At 45.7% G+C, this 23,395-nt stretch overlaps 2 protein-coding genes across 9 annotated transcripts in view; one reads left to right on the top strand and one right to left on the bottom strand.

The window, feature by feature from the left end:
* Nucleotides 1-19,567, top strand: part of CUNH16orf70 (chromosome unknown C16orf70 homolog) — a 30,547-nt gene extending 10,980 nt beyond the window's left edge. For 4 of the 7 annotated variants that reach the window (XM_029566451.1, XM_008839115.3, XM_017799646.2 and 1 more), the window contains 13 exons: nucleotides 2,432-2,475; nucleotides 4,843-4,922; nucleotides 5,193-5,287; nucleotides 5,969-6,066; nucleotides 6,155-6,267; nucleotides 12,428-12,561; nucleotides 12,929-13,012; nucleotides 15,244-15,326; nucleotides 16,011-16,054; nucleotides 16,534-16,577; nucleotides 16,731-16,789; nucleotides 17,461-17,533; nucleotides 18,509-19,567. In XM_029566451.1, coding sequence (XP_029422311.1) covers nucleotides 2,432-2,475; nucleotides 4,843-4,922; nucleotides 5,193-5,287; nucleotides 5,969-6,066; nucleotides 6,155-6,267; nucleotides 12,428-12,561; nucleotides 12,929-13,012; nucleotides 15,244-15,326; nucleotides 16,011-16,054; nucleotides 16,534-16,577; nucleotides 16,731-16,789; nucleotides 17,461-17,533; nucleotides 18,509-18,595 — 1,038 coding nt within the window. In that variant the 3' untranslated portion in view covers nucleotides 18,596-19,567. The remainder of the gene's footprint in view (nucleotides 1-2,431; nucleotides 2,476-4,842; nucleotides 4,923-5,192; nucleotides 5,288-5,968; nucleotides 6,067-6,154; nucleotides 6,268-12,427; nucleotides 12,562-12,928; nucleotides 13,013-15,243; nucleotides 15,327-16,010; nucleotides 16,055-16,533; nucleotides 16,578-16,730; nucleotides 16,790-17,460; nucleotides 17,534-18,508) is intronic. The other 3 variants (XM_029566454.1, XM_029566452.1, XM_029566455.1) reach the window with 1 other exon arrangement.
* Nucleotides 19,568-19,654: 87 nt separating this feature from the next.
* Nucleotides 19,655-22,424, bottom strand: B3gnt9 (UDP-GlcNAc:betaGal beta-1,3-N-acetylglucosaminyltransferase 9). Of its 2 annotated transcripts, none has more exons than XM_017799644.2 (2): nucleotides 22,178-22,424; nucleotides 19,655-22,035 (listed from the first exon to the last, which is right to left on the bottom strand). In XM_017799644.2, exon 2 carries the CDS (start codon nucleotides 21,870-21,872, stop codon nucleotides 20,685-20,687), a length of 1,188 nt encoding a protein of 395 aa, XP_017655133.1. In that variant the 5' UTR covers nucleotides 21,873-22,035; nucleotides 22,178-22,424; the 3' UTR covers nucleotides 19,655-20,684. The 2 variants fall into 2 exon arrangements, with proteins under 2 accessions (XP_017655133.1, XP_017655134.1); XM_017799645.2 differs by having other exon boundaries at nucleotides 19,655-22,013.
* Nucleotides 22,425-23,395: the final 971 nt, after the last annotated feature.

Below are 23,395 nucleotides of genomic sequence, written 5' to 3'. Positions count from 1 at the left end.
TCAAAATAGCTTCATTAACAGTGGAGAGGGTTCTAACTTGATTCAATGTTATGTTCTTTCTCAAAATTACATTTATTTAGTGTGTGGGTATGTTTGGGTATGTGCATGCCACGACACACATGTGGACATCAAAGGACAGCTTGTGGAAGTCTGTTTTCTTCTTCTGCCATGTGGGTCCTGGAGATCAAACTCAGGTCTTCAGGCTCAGTAGTAAGCACCTTTACCCACTGAGCCATCTTGCCAGCCCTAGTGTTATATTCTCTAAGAAAGTTCAGGATAGGGTTAGAAATAGAACTCAATTGGTAGAGTGCCTGCCTAGCCTGGGTTCAATCCCTAGTACCACATGAATTAGTGGTGGTGGCATACACCTGTAATTCCAGCACTTGAGAGTTAGGGGCAGGAAGATCAGGAGTTCAAGGTCATCCTTGACTACATAGGGACCTTACAACCATCCTGGGCTAAATGACCCTGTCTCAAAAAACAAAAAAAAAAAAATTTAGGGACACAGTCTGGTCAAATTCAACTAATTTTTTTTTTAATTTGATGTGTATGCATGTATTGCCTACACGTAGATAAGTGCACCCGTATCGTGCAATGCCCGCGGAAGAGAGAAGAAGCTGTCAGATCCCCTGGAACTGGAGTTATGGACAGTTGTTGGCTGCCATGTGGGTGCTGGGATTCGAACCCAGGTCTTCTGCAAGAACTGCCAGTGTTCTTAACCACTGAGCCATCTCTCCAGCCCCCTTAACTAATTTTTTAAAAAAGATTTATTTTATATGTGTGTATATTTGAGTATGTATGTGCATCACGTGTATGCAGGTGCCTGCCTTTGGAGGCCAGAAGTGGGTGTCAAATCCCTTGGAATTGGAGTCACAGGCATGTGGGTGCTGGGAATCGAACCTGGATCCTCTGCAGGAGCAGCAAGTACTCTTAACCTCTAAGCCATCTTTCTGTAGCCCAAAAGTTCAGTAGCCCCAGCTGGCCTGGAACTCACTAAGTAGCCCCAGCTGGCCTGGAACTCACTAAGTAGACCAGGCTGGCCTGGAACTCACAGAGATCCGCCTGCCTCTGCCTCCCAAGTGCTGGGACCACAGGCATTCACCACCATGCCCAGCTAAAAGTTCAGTTTTTAAATATGTCTCAGTTTCTGTGTCAGTGCCAGGTATTCCCCACAACCTCTTCCACAAACAGACATTGAGTCAGCTCTGCTTGTGCCATCCCCCACAGGAAGATGGTAGATGGTACTTCCCACCCCACCCAGCTATGCTGCTGAGTGCCAAGCCTTGACACCACAGTGTGGAGAACTTGGTAGTGTTTACTGCTTGGTACCATTAATGACTGAGTGTTCAGTGCCTTTTCATTTGTCTCTGCTTTGAGTTCCTGGCATTTCATCTAGGCTGAACCTATTAAAGGGCAAACTTCACATGGGCCCTGAGGTTCTTCAGGTTTAACCAGATCTCCTTTATTAGGTATATAGTCTAACACTCTCACACTGCTCTGTGTTAACATACTGTGGCTTATTTTCTAACGGGACAGTCCACTTCTTCCATCTTTTCAATTATAAATAAGGGGTTTTTTTGTTGTTTTTTTTTTTGTTTTTTAAGTAATTTGGTCTGGTTTTTGTTTCATTTTGTTTGGTTTTTATAATTTGTCAAAGTTTGGCATAGAAAAGGGCTCAGTATTCAACACATTGTCAAAACAAGTTATATGGAGATGTTTCTCTGGAAGGTGGCATTGTCTTGAGTGATGATACCTATTCCAATGTGACTCTGCAGTGGTTTAGATGTAAGGACCTTGGCCCTAAACATCCATAAATATCATTTGAATATCTATTAGAAGAGGGGAGGTTATGGCTTGGTGTAGTGTCACACACCTATAATCCTAGCACTTGGGAGGCAGAGGGAGGAGGATCATTGCAAGTTGGAGGGCTTACATAGTAAGATCCTGTCTCAAAAGGAAACACAGTAACAGAAAGGTTATGGTTTATGTTTTTCTTCCCAATTTTGTTTTTTATCTTATTTTGAGATGGAGTCTCACTATATTGCCCAGGCTTGTCTCAAACTCAACTTAAGTGATCCTCCATCCTTGCTACTGAGTAGATAAAGTCTGTAGATACCACTACCACACATGGCTTTTTCTTCCTCTCAGTTTTTAAAGTGAGAACAAAAGATAATGTGCAGATAAAGATAAAGAGATTATTTTGGGGTGTGGATTTTTGGTGATGAAGCTGAGACCCTACTAAACATATGCTGTACTGCTAAGTTCTTCCCCATCCCTGCTTTTGGAGTGTTTGGTTTGAGTTGATTTTTGAGGCAGGGTCTCAGATAACTCAGGCTGGCTTTGCACTCCTGATCCTCCTACCTTGGCCTCCCAAGTATATCTGTCATTGTATCAACTTGAGCATTAACAACTCTTAAACATTTTTTTTTAGGTGATTGAAGTTTATGACTTGACTAAAGTAAAGTTAAAATATTGGTAAGTTTGGGGGCTGGAGAGATGGCTCAGTGGTTAAGAGCACATGTTGCTCTTCTAGAGGACCCTAGTTTGGTTCCTAGTACCTGCATCAAGCAACTTCACAGCAGCCTGTAATTCTAGCTCCAGGGGATCTGACACCCTCTTCTAGCCTCCACAGGCACCCACATGCTAATGGCATACATTCACATAGATACACACAAATAAAAAAAATAAGCCGGGCATGGTGGCACATGCCTTTAATCCCAGCACTCGGGAGGCAGAGGCAGGCGGATCTCTGTGAGTTCAAGGCCAGCCTGGTCTACATAGTGAGTTCCAGGACAGCTGGGGCTACAGGGAGACCCTGTCTCAAAAAGACCAAAGAAAAATAAATAAATAAAAAAATAAAAATAAAAATAGGGGCTGGAGAAATGGCTCAGCAGTTAAGAGCACTGGCTGCTCTTGAAGAGGACCCAGGTTTGGTTCCCAGCACCCACATGGCAGCTAACTGTCCATAATTCCAGTTCCAGGGGATCCAACATCTCTTTTGACTTATGTGGGTGTTGCATGCATATAGTTCACTTAAATACATATAGGTGAAATATTCATCCACATAAAATTTTTTAATTAAAAATAAATAAAAATAGGGGGCTGGAGAGCTGGTTCAGTGGTTAAGAGCACTAACTGCTCTTGCAGAGGACCCGGGTTCAATTCCCAGCACCCACATGGCAGCTAACTGTCCATAATTCCAGTTCCAGGGGAATCCGAAGCCCTCTTCTCACCTCGGTGGGATTGACTGACGTGGGTGCACTCACATACATGCAAGCAATACACTCGTACACATAAAATAAAAATAAATAAAATATTTAAAATAATAAATAAATAAAAATAAAATGTTTAAAACATTGGTAAGGTTTCTCCCTTGCTGGTATGTGCTATATTTGGTACAAACTAGCTTTGTTTTCTACCTTTATTTAGAAAAGAATTTCATTTGCAGCAGTCCAGGAATTATATAGCCTGGTACCATGATTTCCTGAGGCAACCTCCCAGCTTCCTCAGATTCATGAGGAAGTAAGACTTATTAAGAATATGCTGATCGGGGATGGAAAGATGGCTCAGAGGTTAAGAGCACTGACTGCTCTTGCAGAGGACCTGGTTCAATTCCCAGCACCCACATGGCGGCTGTGAACCGCCCTTAACTCCAGTTCCAGGGGAATCCGAAGCCCTCTTCTGACCTCCGTGGCATTGCATGATATGGGTGCATTCACATACATGCAGGCAATACACTCATGCACATAAAATAAAAATAATAAATATTTTTTAAAAAAGAATATGCTGATGTTTATAAAGCACTTTACATATATATAAAATCTTATTTACCTTTCTAAACAAGGTCGGACTTCACCTCAGAAGTGCTATAATAGTCTCCTGAGTCGTAATTACTCTTCCCTGCATACATTTCTTTGACATCTCTTTTTCAGGTTTTCCTGAGTAACAAAAATAGAACAAACCAGTTTGGCTCCAAAACCAATACTGTAGAGACCACCATTTTAGAGCCAGAATCTGCTTTTTAGAATGAAACTGGAAGTGACCTGTATAATCTATAGCTACTTGAGCCCTTCCTGTGCAAGGTGCTATGCTAGCATTTGGAATATAACTTTCAAGGACTGGAGATTGTATGTATAACCCAGTGGTAGAATGCTTGCCCAGTATACACAAGGCCTTGAGTTCATTTCCCAGTACTACAACAACAAAAAAGAATGTATCTTTCAGTAAGCCTCCTTAGAAGGCTTCCCTTTAGTGAGAACAATTCCAGAGGCAGCTCTGTATATCAGTTTCATAAGAAGTGACCTTCTTATCAATTAATTTTGATTTTAATGTGCTTAATGCTTAAGAATAACTCTTGCCAGGCATGGTGGTGCATGCCTTTAGTCCCAGCACTCGGGAGGCAGAGTCAGTGGATCTCGGTGAGTTCAAGGCCAGCCTGGTCTATATAGTGAGTTCCAGGCCAGCGCCACTACAGGGAAACCCTGTCTCAAAAGGAATAACTCTTAATCCCAGAACTGGGAGGCAGAGGCAGGTGCAGGTGGTGCTCTGTGAGTTCAGGGCCAGCCTGGTCTACATAGTGAGTGTCAGGCCAGCTGGGGCTACAAGGAGACCCTGTCTCAAAAAGGCCAAAAAAACTCTTATACTGGATGCAGTGACTTATACTGGTAGTCCCAACACCTAGGAGGCTAAGGTAGGATTGATTGCTGCATGTTCAAGGCCAGCCAGGTCCAAAGCAAGATTCTGTCTCAAAAAATAAATGAGTTAACTTCCAGCCACCATTTATTATGATCTGTAAGCCCATCTTGTAAAACCTAGTATTTAAAAGGTATTTTTATTTTTCAGTGGAGTGCATTTTAACTCTCAGGCCATTGCTCCTACCATTGAGCAAATTGACCAGTCTTTTGGTGCAACCCATCCTGGAGGTAAGCCAAGTTCATCTGATTCCTCTGGTCATCAGAGGCAGCCCATAGCAGTAAAGCTGTCAGGTGGTGCCATCCCACCCCATTTCAGGATTGTGGTGTTGGCACTTGGGTGTGAACGAAATCTCCCCCTTGTTTTGATCAATTCAGAAAGGAGACAGGAGGAAGGAATTGCCCTTCTGGAATCATTGCTTCCTGCCATTGTTTCATTGTTTCATTGTTAGAAACTTCAGATGCCAGTCAACTGTGTTATTTCTTCTTCCTCACCCACAGTATACAACTCTGCTGAGCAGCTCTTCCACCTCAACTTCAGAGGACTGTCCTTCTCTTTTCAGTTAGACTCCTGGACGGAGGCTCCTAAGTATGAGGTTAGCATTTCCTGTCCCCTAGGAGTTTTTTTGGGTTTTTTGTTTGTTTGTTTGTTTGTTTGTTTGTTTTTTCTTTTGTTGTTTTGGTTTGGTTTTTTTTCTCACTGTCCAAGTGGGATAAGGAACTAGATGTGAAGCCTTTCACTGGTCATCTTGTCTCTGAGTCCTTCAAGGGGCAGGAGGGATGGAATGGGTGGAATTGGCAGGAAGAACAAGGTCCAAGCCAGCATTCCTAGGAAGAGGATATTTTGTACAGCAGAGAGTATTGAGGATCTCACACTTTTCAGAGGTAAATCTAACCATGTTCTTCCTTAAAGATCCTAAATACTATAGTTTTCTCAGTGGCCAGGAGTTTGAAGAGTTCATTCTTTGGATTTTCAGTTACTTTTTACTTTAAAAGTGAACTTACAATACAGGAATGATGCTACATACTTGTAATCCCAGCACTTAGGAGACTAAGGCCAGCCTGGGCTATATAGACCCTGCCTCAAAATATGAAATAAAACAAAAATAAAATAAAATGCACTTGTTTATCTAGAGTGAGTTAATTGACCCAGAGCCAGGTTTGGCCGTGTGCTTTGACCTGACCAGTTCTTAAAGATCATGGGTACCAGGGCGGACGAGAGCCTGTGTCTATGACCTAAAGTGTTGCCCCTGGTAAAATTCTTGTCTTTTTTGCAGCCCAATTTTGCCCATGGCCTAGCTTCTCTTCAGATACCCCATGGAGCAACTGTAAAACGAATGTATATTTATAGTGGAAACAGCCTACAGGATACCAAGTAAGTATAAGGAATAGGAGCTTTGTGCTAAGGCCTTGACCTCTCTGGGAGGAAGGACCATGCTTTGTTCATTCTATGCCCACTACAGGGCTCCCGTGATGCCCCTGAGCTGTTTCCTGGGAAATGTGTATGCTGAGAGTGTAGATGTTCTTCGAGATGGAACTGGACCCTCAGGGTTACGACTTCGACTACTTGCTGCGGGTAGGTTACCAGCTTTGAGCTTGGTAGATATTCCATTATATCCACATAGGAACATTCTAAAATTGTCAGTATCTGGTGAGAGCCCATTCCTGGTTTATGGACATGTTTCATGGTATCTTCCTATATCATCACCTTAAAGAATTCAGATATTTCTACATACATAGCCAGGCGTCGTGGCACATGCCTTAAGTCCCAGCCTTTGGGAGGCAGAGGCAGGTGAATCTATGTGAGCCAGGCCAGCCTGGTCTACATAGCAAGTTCCAGGCCAGCTGGGGCTACAGGGAGACCCTGTCTCAAAAAAAAAAAAAAAGCAGATTTCAACATACAAATTTTAGGAGAATATCAGTATTCATGATTCCATTGCTACATAGTTGGTAGAGGACAAATGATGTAGTTATTTTATTGAAATTTTTATTAAGTAATTTAATGCAGCTTTAATTTTATCAAGGGAGAAGACAAAGCTTTATCTTTTATATGTTTGTGGGTTGTATGCATGTGTTTGAGAGTGTGCTGGTATACACACCCATAAGTACATATGCTGAGCCCAGAGCAGGATGCTGAGTATCCTCCTCTATTGCTCTTCACCTTATTGCCTCAAGACAAGATCTCACTGGACCAAAGCTCACCTCCATTTTGACTGGGCTGGCTGGTCAATGAGCTCTCAGGATCTAACTGTCTCTGCCCCCCATGTTGGGGTTATAGGTACATGCAGCCAGCTTGGCTTTTTTTTTTTAAACATGGGTGACAGAAATTCAAACTCAGAGCAAGCACTATTAACCCACTGAGCCATCTCTCTAGCCGCATAGCTTTATCTTTAGTAAACCTGTTTGGGGTGGAGGGAGAAGGGGCTTGTTTTTGTTTTGTTTTGTTTTGTCTTCCAGAGACAAAGTCTCGTAATGCAGTCCAGGCTGGCTATGAACTCAGTCCTCCTGTTTCAGCCTCCTGAGTACTTGGATTACAGGATAGTGCCACCATAGCTGGCTGACTTCAGCAAATCTGAATAAACAGCAGTAGCACTACTTTCCTGAGCAGGAACGTGTGCAGGCATGTGCCATTACAATGCCTTCAGGATGTAGGTCTGTGGGGAAGTAAAGGGACCATAGTGCAACTACCATATCTTCACACATATGGGTCCATATCAGTCTCTGGGTGTGGTGGCTGATGCCTGTAATTCAAGCACTTAGAAGCTGAGGCAGGATGATCACTCTGGATTTTAGTCCAATTTGGGCTATATTACAAAGCCTTGTTTCCAAAAAAAGGAATCTAATGTATAAACTGAATTCACTCTTCTGAACAATTAGTCCACAACCTCTGGATTAGAGCTTTATTAAAGTATGTATTATCATTATTATTATTACGTGTATATATATGATGTGTGGGTGTGGGTATAAGCATGCATATATGCATGTGAGGTAGAAAACAACTTGCTATCTGTTCTCTCCTTCCACCTTTATGTGAATTCCAGGGATCAAACTCAGGTCATCAGGCTTGCATGGCAAGCACTTTATCCACTGAGCCATCTCACTGGCCCTTAAAGTCTGTTTTCTAACCAAAACAGAACAACTACTTAAAGGATGTTGAACTTGAGCTATTATTTTTGAGAAAATTGATAGAAGGCGGACACAAGGTCTATCTTCTTAGGATCACTGCTTGAAGTAGCAGGGTCATCAAGGATCTGGAACATTAGTGATCACAGGTCACAGACAGCAAGAGGAGCAGCTGAGTGTGGAAGTTTCAGCCAATTCTGGCTGACCCCCCTGAGTAGCATACTTCCAACACTCTCACTGTTTAAACTGTCAGTGGAGGGAAAACACTTTGTGTTAATTTACAGAGATGTGTCCATTCCAGTCCTCATTGAGAGTTTTCTTAGGCAAGAACAGTTTTCCTCCAACCCATTTCTCACATCTGTTTTCTAGAGAGTATGACTGGAAGTTTCAGCCAATTCTGGCTGACCCCCCTGAGTAGCATACTTCCAACACTCTCACTGTTTAAACTGTCAGTGGAGGGAAAACACTTTGTGTTAATTTACAGAGATGTGTCCATTCCAGTCCTCATTGAGAGTTTTCTTAGGCAAGAACAGTTTTCCTCCAACCCATTTCTCACATCTGTTTTCTAGAGAGTATGACTAATAGTGATGCGCTTTTTTTTTTTTTTTTTAGTTTTTATTTTATGTGTTTGAGTGTACTGTCTGTATGTATATAAGTGCACCTGTGTTGTGCATTGCCCTCAGAGGTCAGAAGAGGGTGTTGAATCCCCTGAAACTGGAGTTATGGATGGTTGTGGTAGCTGCCATGTGGGTAGTAGGATATTGAACCTGGGTCATCTGCAAGAGCAAGTGCTTTTAACCACTGAGCCATCTCTCCAGTCCCCAGGTCAGTTCAAGTGTTATAGCCTTACAATACTTCTTTTTTCTTTTTTTTTTTTTTTCTTTACAATAATTTTAAGAAGACACTGAAGGAAACCACAAACTGAATTAGTCTCCTAAGACTGAGGGCAGTTTTACCTGGGTGGTCTTCAAGTAGTAAATGAAACAACAGAGAAAGATTCACTTGTCAGCTGTCACTTCCTACAGCCCCATTCTGACATTTACAGGAATCTGGTACCTAAAGAAATGCATTTGACAAATGGCAATTTAGGACCCACATTAATGGGACTTTTGATGTGTTCTGTAGGCTACCTAGGCTTGCCTAAGGCTGCAGTATTTATGGACAGAGGTTCATGAACGTCATGCTTTTCCTAGAATCTAGATAGGTGTGTGCCACTCAGAGTATATGTCCTGCCAGGTGTGGTGGCACACACCTATAATTCAGAGTTCAGGAGGCTAAGGTAAGAGAATCCTGATTTTTTTTTTTTTTAATTACAGTCCTGTCTCAAGAAGAGTGGGTATACTGAGACTAGAATTGAGTTAGTTGGAGAACTCAGTACATAGTTCTTTCAGATTTTTGGTTCTTTGAAGTCCCCATATACCAGATTGATTATTATACATGAAAAAGCTTGGACAACTGTGAAGCCTTATGTAGAGTAGGGTGATGTCTGGTTATCATGGGACCAGAAATTGAGGCTTTTCTTTGACTTTGGACTTCCTTCTCTATTTGGGGTAAAATATATTAATCATGTCTCCCACCCACAGAATAAAGAGATTTTTAATATTGCTATGTCTGTAACTTATGCCATGAGCACTTGCCCATTTGTGGGTTTTTGTTTGTTTGTTTGTTTTGTTTTGTTTTGTTTTGTTTCGGTCTTTTTGAGACAGGGTCTCTCTATAGCCCCAGCTCCCCAGCTGTCCTGGAACTTACTATGTAGACCAGGCCATCCTTGATCTCACAGAGATTCGCCTGCCTCTACCTCCCTAGTACTAGGATTAAAGGCGTGCACCACCATGCCCAGCCTCTGGTTGGTTTTATTGTTAAAAAGTGCTTTTGGGGCTAGAGAAATGGCCCAAAAAGTAAGAGCACTTGCTGCTTTTGCAGAGTAGCGGGTTCCATTCCCAGCAGCCACATGGCAACTCATAGCTGCCTTTAACTCCAGTTCCAGGGAACCCAGTGCCCTCTTCTGGCCTCTGCAACCACTAGCTACACAAACACATAAAATTAAAAAGAGAAAAGAAAGTAAGAAGTACTTCTTGGGCCTGGAGAGATGGCTCAGTGGTTAACATGTTTATTACTCAGGCATGAGGACCTGAGTTCAGATCCCAGCACCCATTAAAAAGCTAGGTGTAGGGCTGGAGAGGTGGCTCAGTGGTTAAGAGCACTGACTGCTCTTGCAGAGGACCTGGGTTCAATTCCCAGCACACATAAGGTGGCTATGAACTGTCCTTAGCTCCAGTACCAGGGGAATCTGAAGCCCTCTTCTAAACTCCGGCATTGCACAGCATGGCTGCACTCACATACATGCAGGCAATACACTCATACACATAAAATAAAAATAATAAAATAAAAATATTTTTTAAATATTAAAAAAAAAAAAAGCTAGATGTGGCTGTGCATGTCTGGGGCTTGCTGGCTACCAGCTTAGATTTGGATTCAGTGAGAGACCCTGTCTCAAAGGAGTAAGGCAGACAGTGATAGAGAAGGGTGCCCAACCTCCTCTGGCCTCCATGCACAGATGCTTGCTAACAGTCACACATACACACACCAGAAGTAGAAATATTTCTTAGAAGCTAGAGATGTATTGATTCTCAGTGGTAAGTGCTTGCCTAGCATGTGTAAGACCCTAGGTTCAAACCCCAGCACTGCTTAAAAAAAAAAAAAAAAAAAGAAACTTGATAAGCCAAGTGATTACATACCTGTAATCCTAGTACCACAGAGGCTGAGGCAGAAGGATCATAAATTTGAGGCTTTCAATTATTCAGCTCCATAATACCTACTGCTACTGCTGATCTTACCATAGCTCTGTGATGATCAGATTGTGGTCTTCACCACCACACCATAAGCTCTAGAGCCTATGGGTAGGGACTAGATGGTTTTGTTTACCAGTATCCAGTGTCCTAGCCCATGGTAGGCAGCAAAGAAATACTGGGGTAACCATATATGGGTTACCACAGTGCCTATAATCCCAGCACTTGGGAGGTAGAGGCAGAAGGATCAGGAATTCAAGGTCATCCTTGACTACATAGCAATTTGAGACTAGCCTGTCTCAAAGGAAAAGTAAGGGGGTGCTGGAGAGGTGGCTCGGCAGTTAAGAGCACTGACCTCTGCCCCTGCAGAGGACCAAGTTTGGTTCCCAGCACCCGCATGGCTAACAACTGCCTGTAACTCCAGTCCCAGGGGATCTGACAGCCTCTTCTGACTTCCGTGAGCCTTGCATGACACAGCTGCATGCAGGCAATACACACATATACATGAAATAAAAATAATAAATAAAATCTTTAAAAAATGAAATAAAATATTTTAAATATAAAATAAAATTTTAATTAACTTATATTTAACTTATTAAAATAAATTTTATTAATTAAAATTTTTAAAGATAGGGCCTAGAGAGATGGCTCAGCAGTTAAGAACACTGGTTGTTCTTGCAGAAGACCCAAGTTCGAATCCCAGCACCCACATGGCAGCTAACAACTGTCTGTAACTCCAGTCCCAGGGATCCGACAGCCTCTTCTGAGGGCATTGCACGACATGGGTGCACTTACCTACATGCGGTCAATACACGCATACACATAAAATAAAAACAATAAATTAAAAAAAAAATTAAGACAGGAGCTGGAGAGATGACACAGCAGATAAGAGCACTGGCTGCTCTTCAAGAGGACCCCAGTTCATTTCCCAGCACCCCATCCCACATGGTAGCTAATAACAGTAACTCCAGTTCCAGAGTATCCAGTGCTTTCTTCTGGCCTCCATGGGTATTGCATGCACAGATGCACTTACTTGCAAGCAAATTCATATGCATTAAATAAAATTAAAAATAAAAAGTATTTTAAATAAATAAGTAAAAATAAATGAATAAATAAATAAAAAGACTTTTCAGGCATGGTGGCACATGCCTTTAATACCACTACTTGGAAAGCAGAGGAAGGTGGTACGCTCTGATTTCAAGACCAGCGAGGGCTACATGGTAAGAGTCAATGTCTATCTGTCTGTGTGTGTGTGTGTGTGTGTGTGTGTGCGTGTGTGTGTGTGTATGTATGTATGTGTGTCTCTTTCCATGTATATAAATTGAAAAAGAGGAGACTAGAGAGATGGGTCAGTAGTTAAGAGCACTGGCTGCTCTTCCAAGAGGACCCGGGTTTGATTCCTTGATCCCACACATTATAACTAACAACCGTCCATAACTCCAGTTCAGGGGAATCCGATGCCCTTGTCTGACCTCTTCGGGCATTGCATGACGTGGGTACACTTACATACACACAAGCAATACATTCATACACATAAAATAAAAATAATAAATAAAATATTTTTAAACTTAAAATGAAAAAAGAAATACTTAGAAAATAATTAATTTTCCAAAGACTCTGGCACTATTTTCAAGAAGATAGTGGTTTTTTAAAGTCTTACTTAAGCCCAGTTGACCTGGTGTTTATATTTGAATGCATCCTTGCCCTTGGTTAGATCTGATAATTCAGCAGGTAGCCAGTAGCTTCTTTGGAGCCCCCGTGGCCTTGGGTTAGATGTCTCCAGCTCTGCCTAGAACCTGACAGTTTTTCTCTTGTTCCCTGCAGGTTGTGGACCTGGCTTATTAGCAGATGCCAAGATGCGGGTATTTGAACGCTCAGTATATTTTGGTGATTCTTGCCAAGATGTTCTTAGCATGCTTGGCTCTCCACACAAGGTCTTCTATAAGTCAGAAGATAAGGTAGGGAAACGTGTACAGTGAATAAGCAATCTACCTTTAATCAGCAATAATTTAATATTCAGTAAATATGAACCCTGTTGTTTTCCCATCGAACCTATTCTACTTGGAGTAAAAGTTTTTCTCTGCTCCATCTTGGTCTAATGACTCTTATCACTGTCCAAGTAACCCACTTGGAGATCAGGACCCTGTCCATATTCAACCGTATCTGGCTCCCCCTTCTCCTAGACTCCACCAGCGTCTAAGACTCCCCACAGTCCTGCTTATCCAACAGCTTAATGTTATATAAGGAACACAATATATAGACTTATGTTAACTGGAAACTATTTTAAGGGATTGTATTTTAATGTGTTGTTATATCTCTCAACAGATGAAAATCCATTCTCCTTCCCCTCATAAGCAAGTTCCATCTAAGTGCAATGACTACTTTTTTAACTACTTCACTCTTGGTGTGGTAAGTTATGGTGCCTTGAGAGAAAGATTTTGTTTCTGTTGTCATAGGCAGGGCACCCTTGAGTATCTGTGTGTACACATGCAGCCATAACCTTGCCTGGGAATCTAGGAACTTTTGCCAGTATTATTCTTGTGGGTTCCAGTACCCCTATGTAGACATTCTTGCCACCAAGAATACTGAGCAACATGGGAATACTGGGTTTCCTGGCATGTCTTTTCTTCTTTTATGAGGGAGCATGCTTCGTGTATGGAGACTGTAGAACTCATTCAAGTTAAACTGCTGGGGGAACTATCCTTCTGTAGTACACAGGACTCTTCTGGAATCCCCAAAAGGGAGGGTGGAAAGGCTCAGACAATGGGAGTGTGCATTTTTAAATGAGGACCACCCCTGAAATACTGATGCAGTTGTGTACTCTAGACCTAAAGCACTCGATGGAGTTGGTGACTGCCATCAGGGTTGGCAGACCAACTGGTGACTAGGATGTATGTATGAGAAATGTTTATATAAGCCATATGCCAGAAGGAAACATCTCAGGGCAGGGTTGACCTGTGCTATGGCTCATCATTGTTTCTTTCCTTCCTTCCTCCCTCTTTCCCTTCCTTCCTTCCATCCCTCCCTCCCTCTTTCCTTCCTTCCTTCCTTTTACTTTTCTTTGAGACAAGGTCAGCCAGGGCTGACCTCAGACTCACAATCATCTCAGGGCTGGGATCATAGGCATATATTCTAGTTACTTTCTATTGCTGTGATAAAAACACTGATCAAAACCAACTTGAGGAGAAAGGGGTTTATTTTATATCTCTCAGGTCAGAGTTCATCATTGAAGGAATTCAGGGCAGGAACCTAGAGGCAGGAGCTGAAGCACAGACCATGGAAAGACTATTCTTACTGGCTTGATCCTCTGGCTCATACTCAGCCTGCTTTCTTATACAACACAAGACCACCTGTCCAGGGGTGGCAATACCCACAGTCAGCTGGGCCCTCCCACATCACTCAACACTCAAGAAATATACCCCACAGACATGGCCACAGGCCAGTACAATGGAGGAAATAACTCAATTGAAGTTCCCTCCACCCAAGTGTGTCAAATTGACAACTGAAGCTATCCAGAACAGCATATGTCACCATACCCAGCTAGACCATAAGTCTTCTGAATTAGCTTCGAACTTTCCAATGATCTGAAGTCCTAAGGCAGCAAATAATAGGTTCCAGAGAGGGAGAAAGAAAGATTGGGTCTGTCTACACAGGAGAGACCAAACATAAGTTAGGAATTCTGGAGCAGCCTCTGGAGGGTCACAGACTTTGAGAGTATGATAGTGGCCTGGGGGAATGGTGTTTTGCAGCTGGACCTCTGAGTTTTAAGAATCAGTGGTGATAGTGAGGAAGATGACAAGAATGGGTAGCTTTAGTACGACTTTGTTGACTCTTGGTAAGGGGGTAGAGTCAGAAATAACCCTGGTGTCCCCGACCTCAGCAGCTGACATAAGCTGGGAAAAGTGCTGGTTAGAAGAGAAAATGATCAGTAGGTGACCTTAGATCCAGGTCTGAGTCCTGTTGAGAAGTTAGGCAGAACCTCACTTCTGTTGGTTGTCGGGTTCCATAGAAGCTGAAAGGTCTGGGGCTGGAGAGATGGCTCAGCGGTTAAGAACACTGGTTGTTCTTGCAGAAGACCCAGGTTCAAATCCCAGCACCCACATGGCAGCTAACAACTGTCTATAACTCCAGTTCCAGGGGATCCAGCAGCCTCTTCTGTCCTCCTTGGGCATTGCACGACACAGGTACACTTACATACATGAAGGCAATACATGCATAGATTTAAAATAAAAATAATATTTTAATTTTTAAAAAAGCTGAAAGGTCTGATTGGTTGTAGCAGTCACATAGCCAGGTATCATGAGTCTTTCAAGAGTCAAGTAACCTCTGAATCTTCTTAAGTATCCTTTGAGCCAAAATCTGTATTCAATAAGAAAAACAAGTTATCATTGGAGGGAAAATTTCCCTTAAATGTTTATTTGCCAAGCAGTAGAGGCTGTAGCCCCTGTCCCTTCCAGGTCTCCTCCACTAAAAGTACCCAGTTAAGGATGTTTGGCCCTACCTGTCCCTTTGACTATTTGGGAGAAAGCTGCTAGCATCCTCATGATGGAGCAGAAGTCTCCAAGTTGGAGTGCTTTTGGAAAGGCCCCTGTCCTGCCTCAGTAACTTTTCCTACTTGAGCACCTTGCTTTCTATCCTAGGACATCCTCTTTGATGCAAATACACACAAAGTGAAGAAGTTTGTTCTGCATACCAATTACCCTGGGCATTATAATTTTAACATGTGAGTATACCTTTGATGAGCTTTGGACTAATTAAAAGAAAAAAAAAACAGGAAAAGAACTAGAATTTGTGGCTCTGAGTGTTAACTAATTTATCTCTACTTGATCCTTCCCTCCACCCCTTCGATTATAATACTGGGGACAGAGCCCAGGACCTTGCATGGGCTTTACCATTGAGCTACACTCCCAGTCCCTACCTGAATTACTGCTGTTTTGTGGGAAATACATACTAGGTGCCTGCTGTGCTCCTGCCCCCATGTCCAATGCTTATAAATAGGGAGTTAATAATCAAAAACTTTGATATCTTTTTTGCGATAGGGTCTTGGTGTGTAGCCCTAGCTGACTTGGTACTTACTGTGTAGCCCAGGCTGGCCTCAAACTCATGGTACTCCTCCTCCGTCAACCTCCCAAATGCTGAGACTACAGGTGTGCGCCACCATGCCCAGCTGGCAATCTTAATATCTTATCCAAGTTAATATTCTCTTTAGACCTGAGGTCTATGCCCTTGTCTGTTTGACTTTGATGCCTAAATTGGGCCTCTCCCAACAAATGCTACCACAGACCAAAAGCCAGGACTTTGGGCAGGTGTATTGGGTTCTGGTTTTCCTTGGGTACAGTGTTAGGATGTGGGAGTAGCCAGGCCTTCTAAAAAACCCAACTTTTAATGTCATCTGTCTTCATTTTAGTTACCACCGCTGTGAGTTCAAGATCCCATTAACCATAAAGAAAGGTAAATGGGGATGTATTTGGGTTGAAGGGGATTTGGAGTCCCTTTCTTATACTGAGAAGGAGAAAAGGCCAAGCAGAGAGAGTGATAGTAGTTAGGTGGATGAAGCCTTTGCTTCTCCCATAGCTTCAGCTCCTCTGGGATGGGTCCGTTGTTCTGGGAGCTGCATTGTTCTTGCTCTGGAATATCTTAGAAGCTGTAAACCTCTGGTGACTAGAATTGTTGGCTAGTAGAGGGAGGAGTTTCCTAGCAACAAATGATCATCCAGTGCTCTTAACACATCTTTTGTGCCCACTACTGATTAGTGTAGCTCATACCTAGACTGGCCTCCCTTTGCTCTCCCTTACTGTTCACACAGCCTGTCTTTGCCCCATGTGTATTTCAGCCACAGCACAAAGGGTAGTTAGGTCTGGATTCTGTGCATGTCTGGGGCTATAAGTAGATTGGGCCAACTACCAGCCTGCACCATGTTCTCTTTTCAGAAAATGCAGATGGTCAGACTGAAACATGCACAACCTACAGCAAGGTGAGCTCCTATTTTCCTGTCTGATACAGCCTGAGGGTGAGGTGGGCATGGACCTACCAGCAGTCTGGAGCCATGTCCAGCCTCTAAGCTAGCCATTGATCACAGATGTATACTGGTCCCTGCTAATCCCTACTGCCCCTGTTCCTTTTGCAGTGGGACAACATCCAAGAGTTTCTGGGCCACCCTGTGGAGAAGCCTGTTGTCTTGCACAGGTGAGTGGGAGGTTACTGTCTCTGACCACCCCATCCTTCTTGAAACTCAGAAGGCTAAGAGAAATCTAACATAAGTTTCTGGGCTAAGGATATACAGCTCAGTGGTGGAATATTTGCCTACCATGTGCCCTCTGGGGCTCAATCCCTAGCATGAGGCAGGGGGATAAAAAGAGAAATCACAGAACTTTTGCTAGAACATACATGTTAGGGTTGGACCACCTCTTTTTCCTGTTGACTTTACGAGGTTTCCCCTGGTATCACTCCCCTCCCCCTGTTCTAGCTGTAGATATGGATACCCTCTCACCCCTAGTTATTCAAAACAGTAGGTTGTCAGCTGCCATGGGCTCTTGTTTCCCATCAAATCTGCTACCTACTATAGTTCCTAACCTCATTTGTGCTGAGCTACCTGAGGTGCCCTCTCACATGAAGGGATCTTCCTGACTTCTCACTACCCCATTCAGTACTATAATAATTTTCTGTGCTCTTTGGGTTATAGCGGATTCTGGGTTTAATAAGGCTGTCTCTTCCCTTTTGACCTTGAGGGCCTATACTGGAGCCAAACATACACTCACAGTTATAAGACCACTGACCAGTAGGCTGTATCCCAGAAGGACTGGATGTTCTGCTGACCTTGGCCTTTGTTTCTTTAATTCTGGCTTCTCTGGCCTCAGGTCCTCCTCTCCAAACAACACCAACCCATTTGGCTCCACATTCTGCTTTGGTCTTCAGCGAATGATCTTTGAGGTAAGTCCTGAAGTCTAAATAAGGTGCTAAGGGCTTTGTGGCTGAGGAAAATTAGAGAGCACCTAACTGCCATGCTAGACATGCTAGACAGATGAATTCTTCTTCAGTATCCCAGTCTGAAAGTTCAGAAATGATGTTGGGAGGGCCAGCAAGATGGCTTCACAGGTAAAAGCCCTTGCTACCAAGCCTGAGGACCCAAGTTTGATATCTGGAACCCATATAATAGGAGAGAGCCATCTCCTAAAAGGTGTCCTTTCACTACCACATGCACACTGTGGCAAGTGCACACACACACACACACACACACACACACACATTTGCTAAATAAAAATGGGGAAAAAAGGGCCAGGCATGGTGGTGCACGCTTTTAATCCCACCACTTGGGAGGCAAAGGCAGGCAAATCTCTGTGAGTTCAAGGCCAGCCTGGTCTACATAGTGAGTTCCAGAACAGCTGGGGCTACAGGGAGACCCTGTCTCAAAAAGACCAAAAAAAAAGGAGAAAAAAACTTGGAAATTTGGGGTCACAGAGCCTGAAGAAGTCTATCTTCAACAAGATGAGAGGTATCAGCAATCCCTAGTTTTATCTAAAAGCAGTCCAGCAGGGAGGGGAACCTCGGCAACTGGAGCCAGTGTTGAAGCCCTTGTGCTATGTGGATTAATGTTTCTGTGGATGAGCAGCTCTGGAGGCCCCACTGATTGGGGAGGTTAGAGAGCCCCCCATCCCATCTGGATACCTAACAGCTCCAGAAAGACTAGATAAATGTATATGATAAAGGCTGTGTATCCTTTGAAGAATAGACAGATCTTGGGCAAAGCTGGGCCCTACCAGCTTGAATTGGAAGAAGTGGATGGTTCTGGAAACCCAGAGCCCAGGCTTGTGTACATCATGTGTACAACCTGTAGCCAACCCCAACTGCAGGTACATGTTCTACCTACATTTCTCCCTCTTGATCCATGTCCTTTTCTCACACCAGGTCATGCAGAACAACCACATTGCCTCAGTGACCCTATATGGCCCCCCTAGACCTGGTGCCCATCTGAGAACAGCAGAGCTCCCCTAAGGACATCATTACCCATTCCCTTCTGCCCATGGAACTGTGCATCACATCCAGCTCAGTGGGTCTCTGTGCCACCCCGTGGGTCTTCTTGGGCTCTTTGCCAATATCGAATGGCTGTGGGATGTTCTGAGGAGGGATTTGGGCTGAGTACTCTACCGTGACACAAAGGATCCAGATATTCCTCTGTCCGTCCTAAGCCCACTGCTGCCAGCAGAGGACACAGACTGCAAAGAGAAGCACAAACTTTGAGCCTTGATACCTGGACCCAGCGCCTCTCAACTAACATGTAATGAGGCAGGATATAACGTACATGGGGAAACCTGGGCTCTTTCTGTGGCAGAGGGACACAGGCTCCCAGGATGAAGACAGGTTCCTGCCTTTGGCCTGACATTGCCTTGTGGCCCCTAAGACAAGCAGGTAGTGTGTCCGTAGTTCTTGGTTGCAACATTTGCACTACATCCACTTTAGTTACTTGATGAGCTGGCCGTGGCCAGTGTGACCCACCCGCCCTTTTCTCTTTCTCTTGTGCACATGCTCCCTGCCATGTCTGGTTTCCACTGTTCTGGGAGCCAGCTTTCACAGGTGACCATCTGTGCCCCTGCATGGTCCAACCTGGCTGGCAGGGCTGCATGTTTCCATCTTGTTTGCCTCTTTTATTTAATGCCAAAGTGTTAGCCAAAGACATCTTCCTCCTTTTGTTATGTTTCAGCATTCTGTTGTGCACTGTGGGCCAGCTCCCTGCCCCAACTCTGGGCACTGTCCTCTGGCCTGGCCACCCAGCCTAAGGCCTCTAGAGGCTCAAGGAAGACTGGGCTGCTTGGTTTCTTGCTAATGGAAAGTAGCATATATATGTGCTTTAAAAATATTAATCCTTTTGGCGTGGTGGCGCACGCCTTTAATCCCAGAACTCGGGACGCAGAGGCAGGCGGATCTGTGAGTTCAAGGCCAGCCTGGTCTACATAGTGAGTTCCAGGACAGCTGGAGCTACAGGGAGACCCTGTCTCAAAAAAAACCAAAAAAAAAAAAAAAATCCTTTTGAAAAGAATGGAAAAGAGAAATGTATAATTTTATCCCATTTTTAATATTTTGGTCTAGCAACTTGTGATACATAGATGACAATTTTGTGAGTTTTTCAAATGTGTGTACAGATTTTGTAAATATGACTCTTTTGTAATTAACTCATGTACAGCCTCATCTTGTATAGTTCATGATGAATGTGCAGGGGACCTGCCCCAGCTGTCTGTATGGGTCCTGGGCCTACAGCCAGGCCTGTGTGGCGCGCTCATGACTTTGTGATTGACTAGTGTCTTCCCATTTGGACCTTGGTCTGGCCAGAGACCCTGCACATCCCACTGTCAGGGGTAGCCAGGACTGTTCCATCCTCTTGAAATGGAGGAAACTTTCTCATCCCCCTTTCCAATAAAGCACCTATGCCCTCAGCAACAGCTCGGTATGTGCTGCTGCTGGGATGTTTGTACTAAAACAATGTGAACTGTTGGTTTTCTTGAAGAAAGGGTGGTTGAAGAATATAGGAAATTTTATAGCACAACAATCTTAGAGGACTCCTCCCTCTGCAGGGGATGGTTCGGCCTTCTGAACAACATTGGCATAGTTGTGTGGGTATAGGTGGTGGACAAGACCACAGCACATTTGTGCATGGCACCATCTGTGATATTACAAGCAGACCTGACCCAGGAGGGACTGGCTTCAAGATGGGGAAAGATCTAAAGATGTGGCCAGTGCAAGGAATCCAGTGTGGAGAAGGAAACGAATGTCAGTGGGAGAGTCCCTGCCAGGTCCAAGAGGGCTATGAGGCCTGACCTTGGGGAGACCTGCTTGTATCAGTGTCATCCTAGGAGTTACAACTAATTCCTCACTGGCACACACATCATTGCAGTTTGCCACTACTATTAGATATGCCTAGTTCTCTTGGGCAAGACATGGTCCACCACCTTGGCCCTGGCTATCTCAGTGGGTCAGCATTACATACAAAGTGATCTAAAGGAATGCCACATACACCATGATCCACATGGGAAAGCCCTTCCTTCTCTTCTGTTTTGTCCTGAGAGAAGCTTGACACTGTGGTGGACAGCTAAGAGTCCCATTGGAAGGGGCCTGCAGCCACAGGTTGTGGGTGTGCACAGACTGGCCCCTGAGGCCCATAAAGCAGGCGCCACATAAGCCAGATATCAGCTGCTGAGAGTCCATGCACTACCACCAGTTCCCTGTAGAAGCAGGGGTCGAAGGTGTGAAGATGCGGTGCAGCTGAAGGCTGGGAGATGCCAAAGGTACGAAATGCTGGGTGAGGCTCAGGTGTGAGTCGCAGGCGCTGCAAACACATGCCCAGAAAGACATCATCTATGGGAAAGAGCTCAACCTGCGAGCAGGCCTCTGCTAGGCGGCGCAGTGTGGCTCCGGAAAGAACAAAGCCTCCACCCCCTGCATATGCAGGATAGGCATGCAGTCCATACACAGCCTCCGGGATGTAGTACTTGCTGGTCCTCAAACGGATTGGCCTTGCCTGCACAATCACATCACCCGCAAGCAGGTCCTGTGCTGGATCCCGTAGCTTTAGGAACTGTAGCAGATTCCTCACATGCACGAACACATCCGCATCGCCCTTAAAAACAAAGCGCACATCTGGACAGAAGGCTGAGGCCCAGGCCAGAAAGTGAATCTCCTTGAGTGTTAGGTTGAAAAATGTGTCTTCGAAAGCCCAGAGCAAGATGTCTGCGTAAGCCCGGCTCTCTGCCGCTAACAGGGCACGCCAGTGCGTCTGCGTGCCCGCCTCGTCGGGGCCCGCGCCCCTGGGCACACCCAGCAAGAACACCCGACGGACGAGTGCTCCCTGCTTGCGACCCTCGGCGCCCCATGTCTGGCGTACGGCTTCACGCCGTTCGAAGTCCGAAGCCACAGACTTGACAGCGATGAGCAGGTCGGGCTGGCCGCCCCGTGCGCCATCACTACGGCACTTGTGCGGCTGGTTAATCAGCAGCGGGAAGCGCCGCTGGTCCTTGGCGCGTAAATACCGACCGAAGTCAAAGGGCCCTGGGAGCGTGGGCGGCGCCGGAGTGCCCCCCTCGTAGGATGGGGGGTCCGCACCCACGTCGGGGACCGGGAGTGCGCGGCGACCGGGAGCGGGCCGCGGGGCCTGCCTTCCTTGCACCCGTGGAGCTCTCGTGGTCGGGGCTGCCCGGTCCCGCTGCGTGTAGAGCAGGAGGCCGAGCGCAGCTCCAAGCAGCAGCGTGAGCCACGCGTCCTGTAGGCGCAGCCTCCTCATGACCGCGCCCGCCTTCACTCGGAGGGGTCGCAGCCCGGGGCTCCCAGCCCCGCCCCCCCGGGAGGAGGAAACCGAGGCCACGCCCCAGGGTCCGCTACGCTACCTTCATCCCCTGCAGTCGACCTCCGCCTGAAGCGCAGCCTAAAGAAACAAGAAGTTCCTCCTGGAAAACAGCACCCCAGTCCCCCAGGTCGGTGCCCCAAGGCCTGGCAGGGAGGCGCGCCTCTCCTCCCCACCGGCGCCCGTCCCTTGGGCCGTGGCCAAATCCCTTCTCCCCAGCACCTCTCTGGGAACCCAACACCAACCTCTCTGGGAACCCAGCACCCACGCACGCACGACCCTCCGGAGGGGCGCGGTCCTCCGACGCCAGCGCGGTCCTCCGACGCCAGGGCCTCTGGCTGTCAGCTCAGGGTCCCAAGGGCGGCCATGGACGGGGCCTGAGCCAAATGCAACGTTGGCAGGAAGGGGGCTGGGACCGTTCCACGTGACCCTCCAGCTGTGCACGCCCAGACATCTGGAGCTCAGTTCCGCCCCAGTACTGGGACTGCCATCTCCGAGGGGGCACTAATCCCTGAGAGGATTCCTCAGGAGCTACTCATTAGGAAAGTCTGGCCTATGTGGTGCCTCAGATTCGCGAATTCCGTGTTTCTGGGGCTTGGGAAGTATACATGTCGCTGGGTAAGCACCTCTGCAGAAGGCTGTAGTGAGTCCCCATTCCAGCTGGTGTGGCCTAAATCCCTACCTAGGCTGAGTGCCTTAGCTGTGGGCTTGGCCTGCCATTATCCAGGGCCATCCTTCAGAGCACCTCTCCTCTTCAGCCCTGGCAACCAGGCAGGAGCCATAACCTGCTCCCGGTGGCTGTCTCCTTACAACTCTGCCAAGCTTGCCACCAGTAAATACACACACCCCAACAAACAAGACAGCATGTCCAGTTCCTACAAGTCTGCCAGCTGCCCTCATGCCCAGATGTGGGCACTGCTCAAGGAGTTAATTGACTTGGCCAGGATCACACAAGCAGAAAGTTCTGCCACGGGTTTTCTGGAATTCAGGAATCTTCCTGTGCTTCCTTGTCCCCTCGAATCCATTCACTTGGACACAGGAAATGGGACCTTTTGTCTGCATTAACTTCCCAGGCAAACTCTTCAGTCCTGACTCTCCATGTCCAGTTACAGTTTTGGTTCCCAGCATAGCATCCTGTAGGTAGAAATGACCATGCTGGTGCCACCAAAGGCTAGATTGGACTGGCAGGGATTGTTTGGGAGAGGCTCCTGGAAAGGGCCAGTAAGCAAAGAGTTAACCCAGGACCCAGGTGGGCTGTCCCCCTGGTTTCTAAATCCCTTGGTTTTCCTCCTTCCTCCTTGAATGCTCTTGGTCATCCTCCAGGCCCTGTTCCATCCTCCTTCCTGTTCCATACACCCACTCTCACTTGTGGGGGTTTTACTGAGGGACTATGTAGCCCACAGTAGGCTTGAACTGGTGATCCTTGTGCCTGGGCCTCCCAAATGTAACCCACACTACCCAGC

This window comes from Nannospalax galili, unplaced genomic scaffold (genome assembly GCF_000622305.1).
Source record: "Nannospalax galili isolate Female #2095 unplaced genomic scaffold, S.galili_v1.0 scaffold799, whole genome shotgun sequence".
Classification (NCBI taxonomy): domain Eukaryota; kingdom Metazoa; phylum Chordata; class Mammalia; order Rodentia; family Spalacidae; genus Nannospalax; species Nannospalax galili.
Note: the sequence above shows the minus strand (reverse complement) of the source record. Positions and strands in the feature narration are given on the sequence as shown.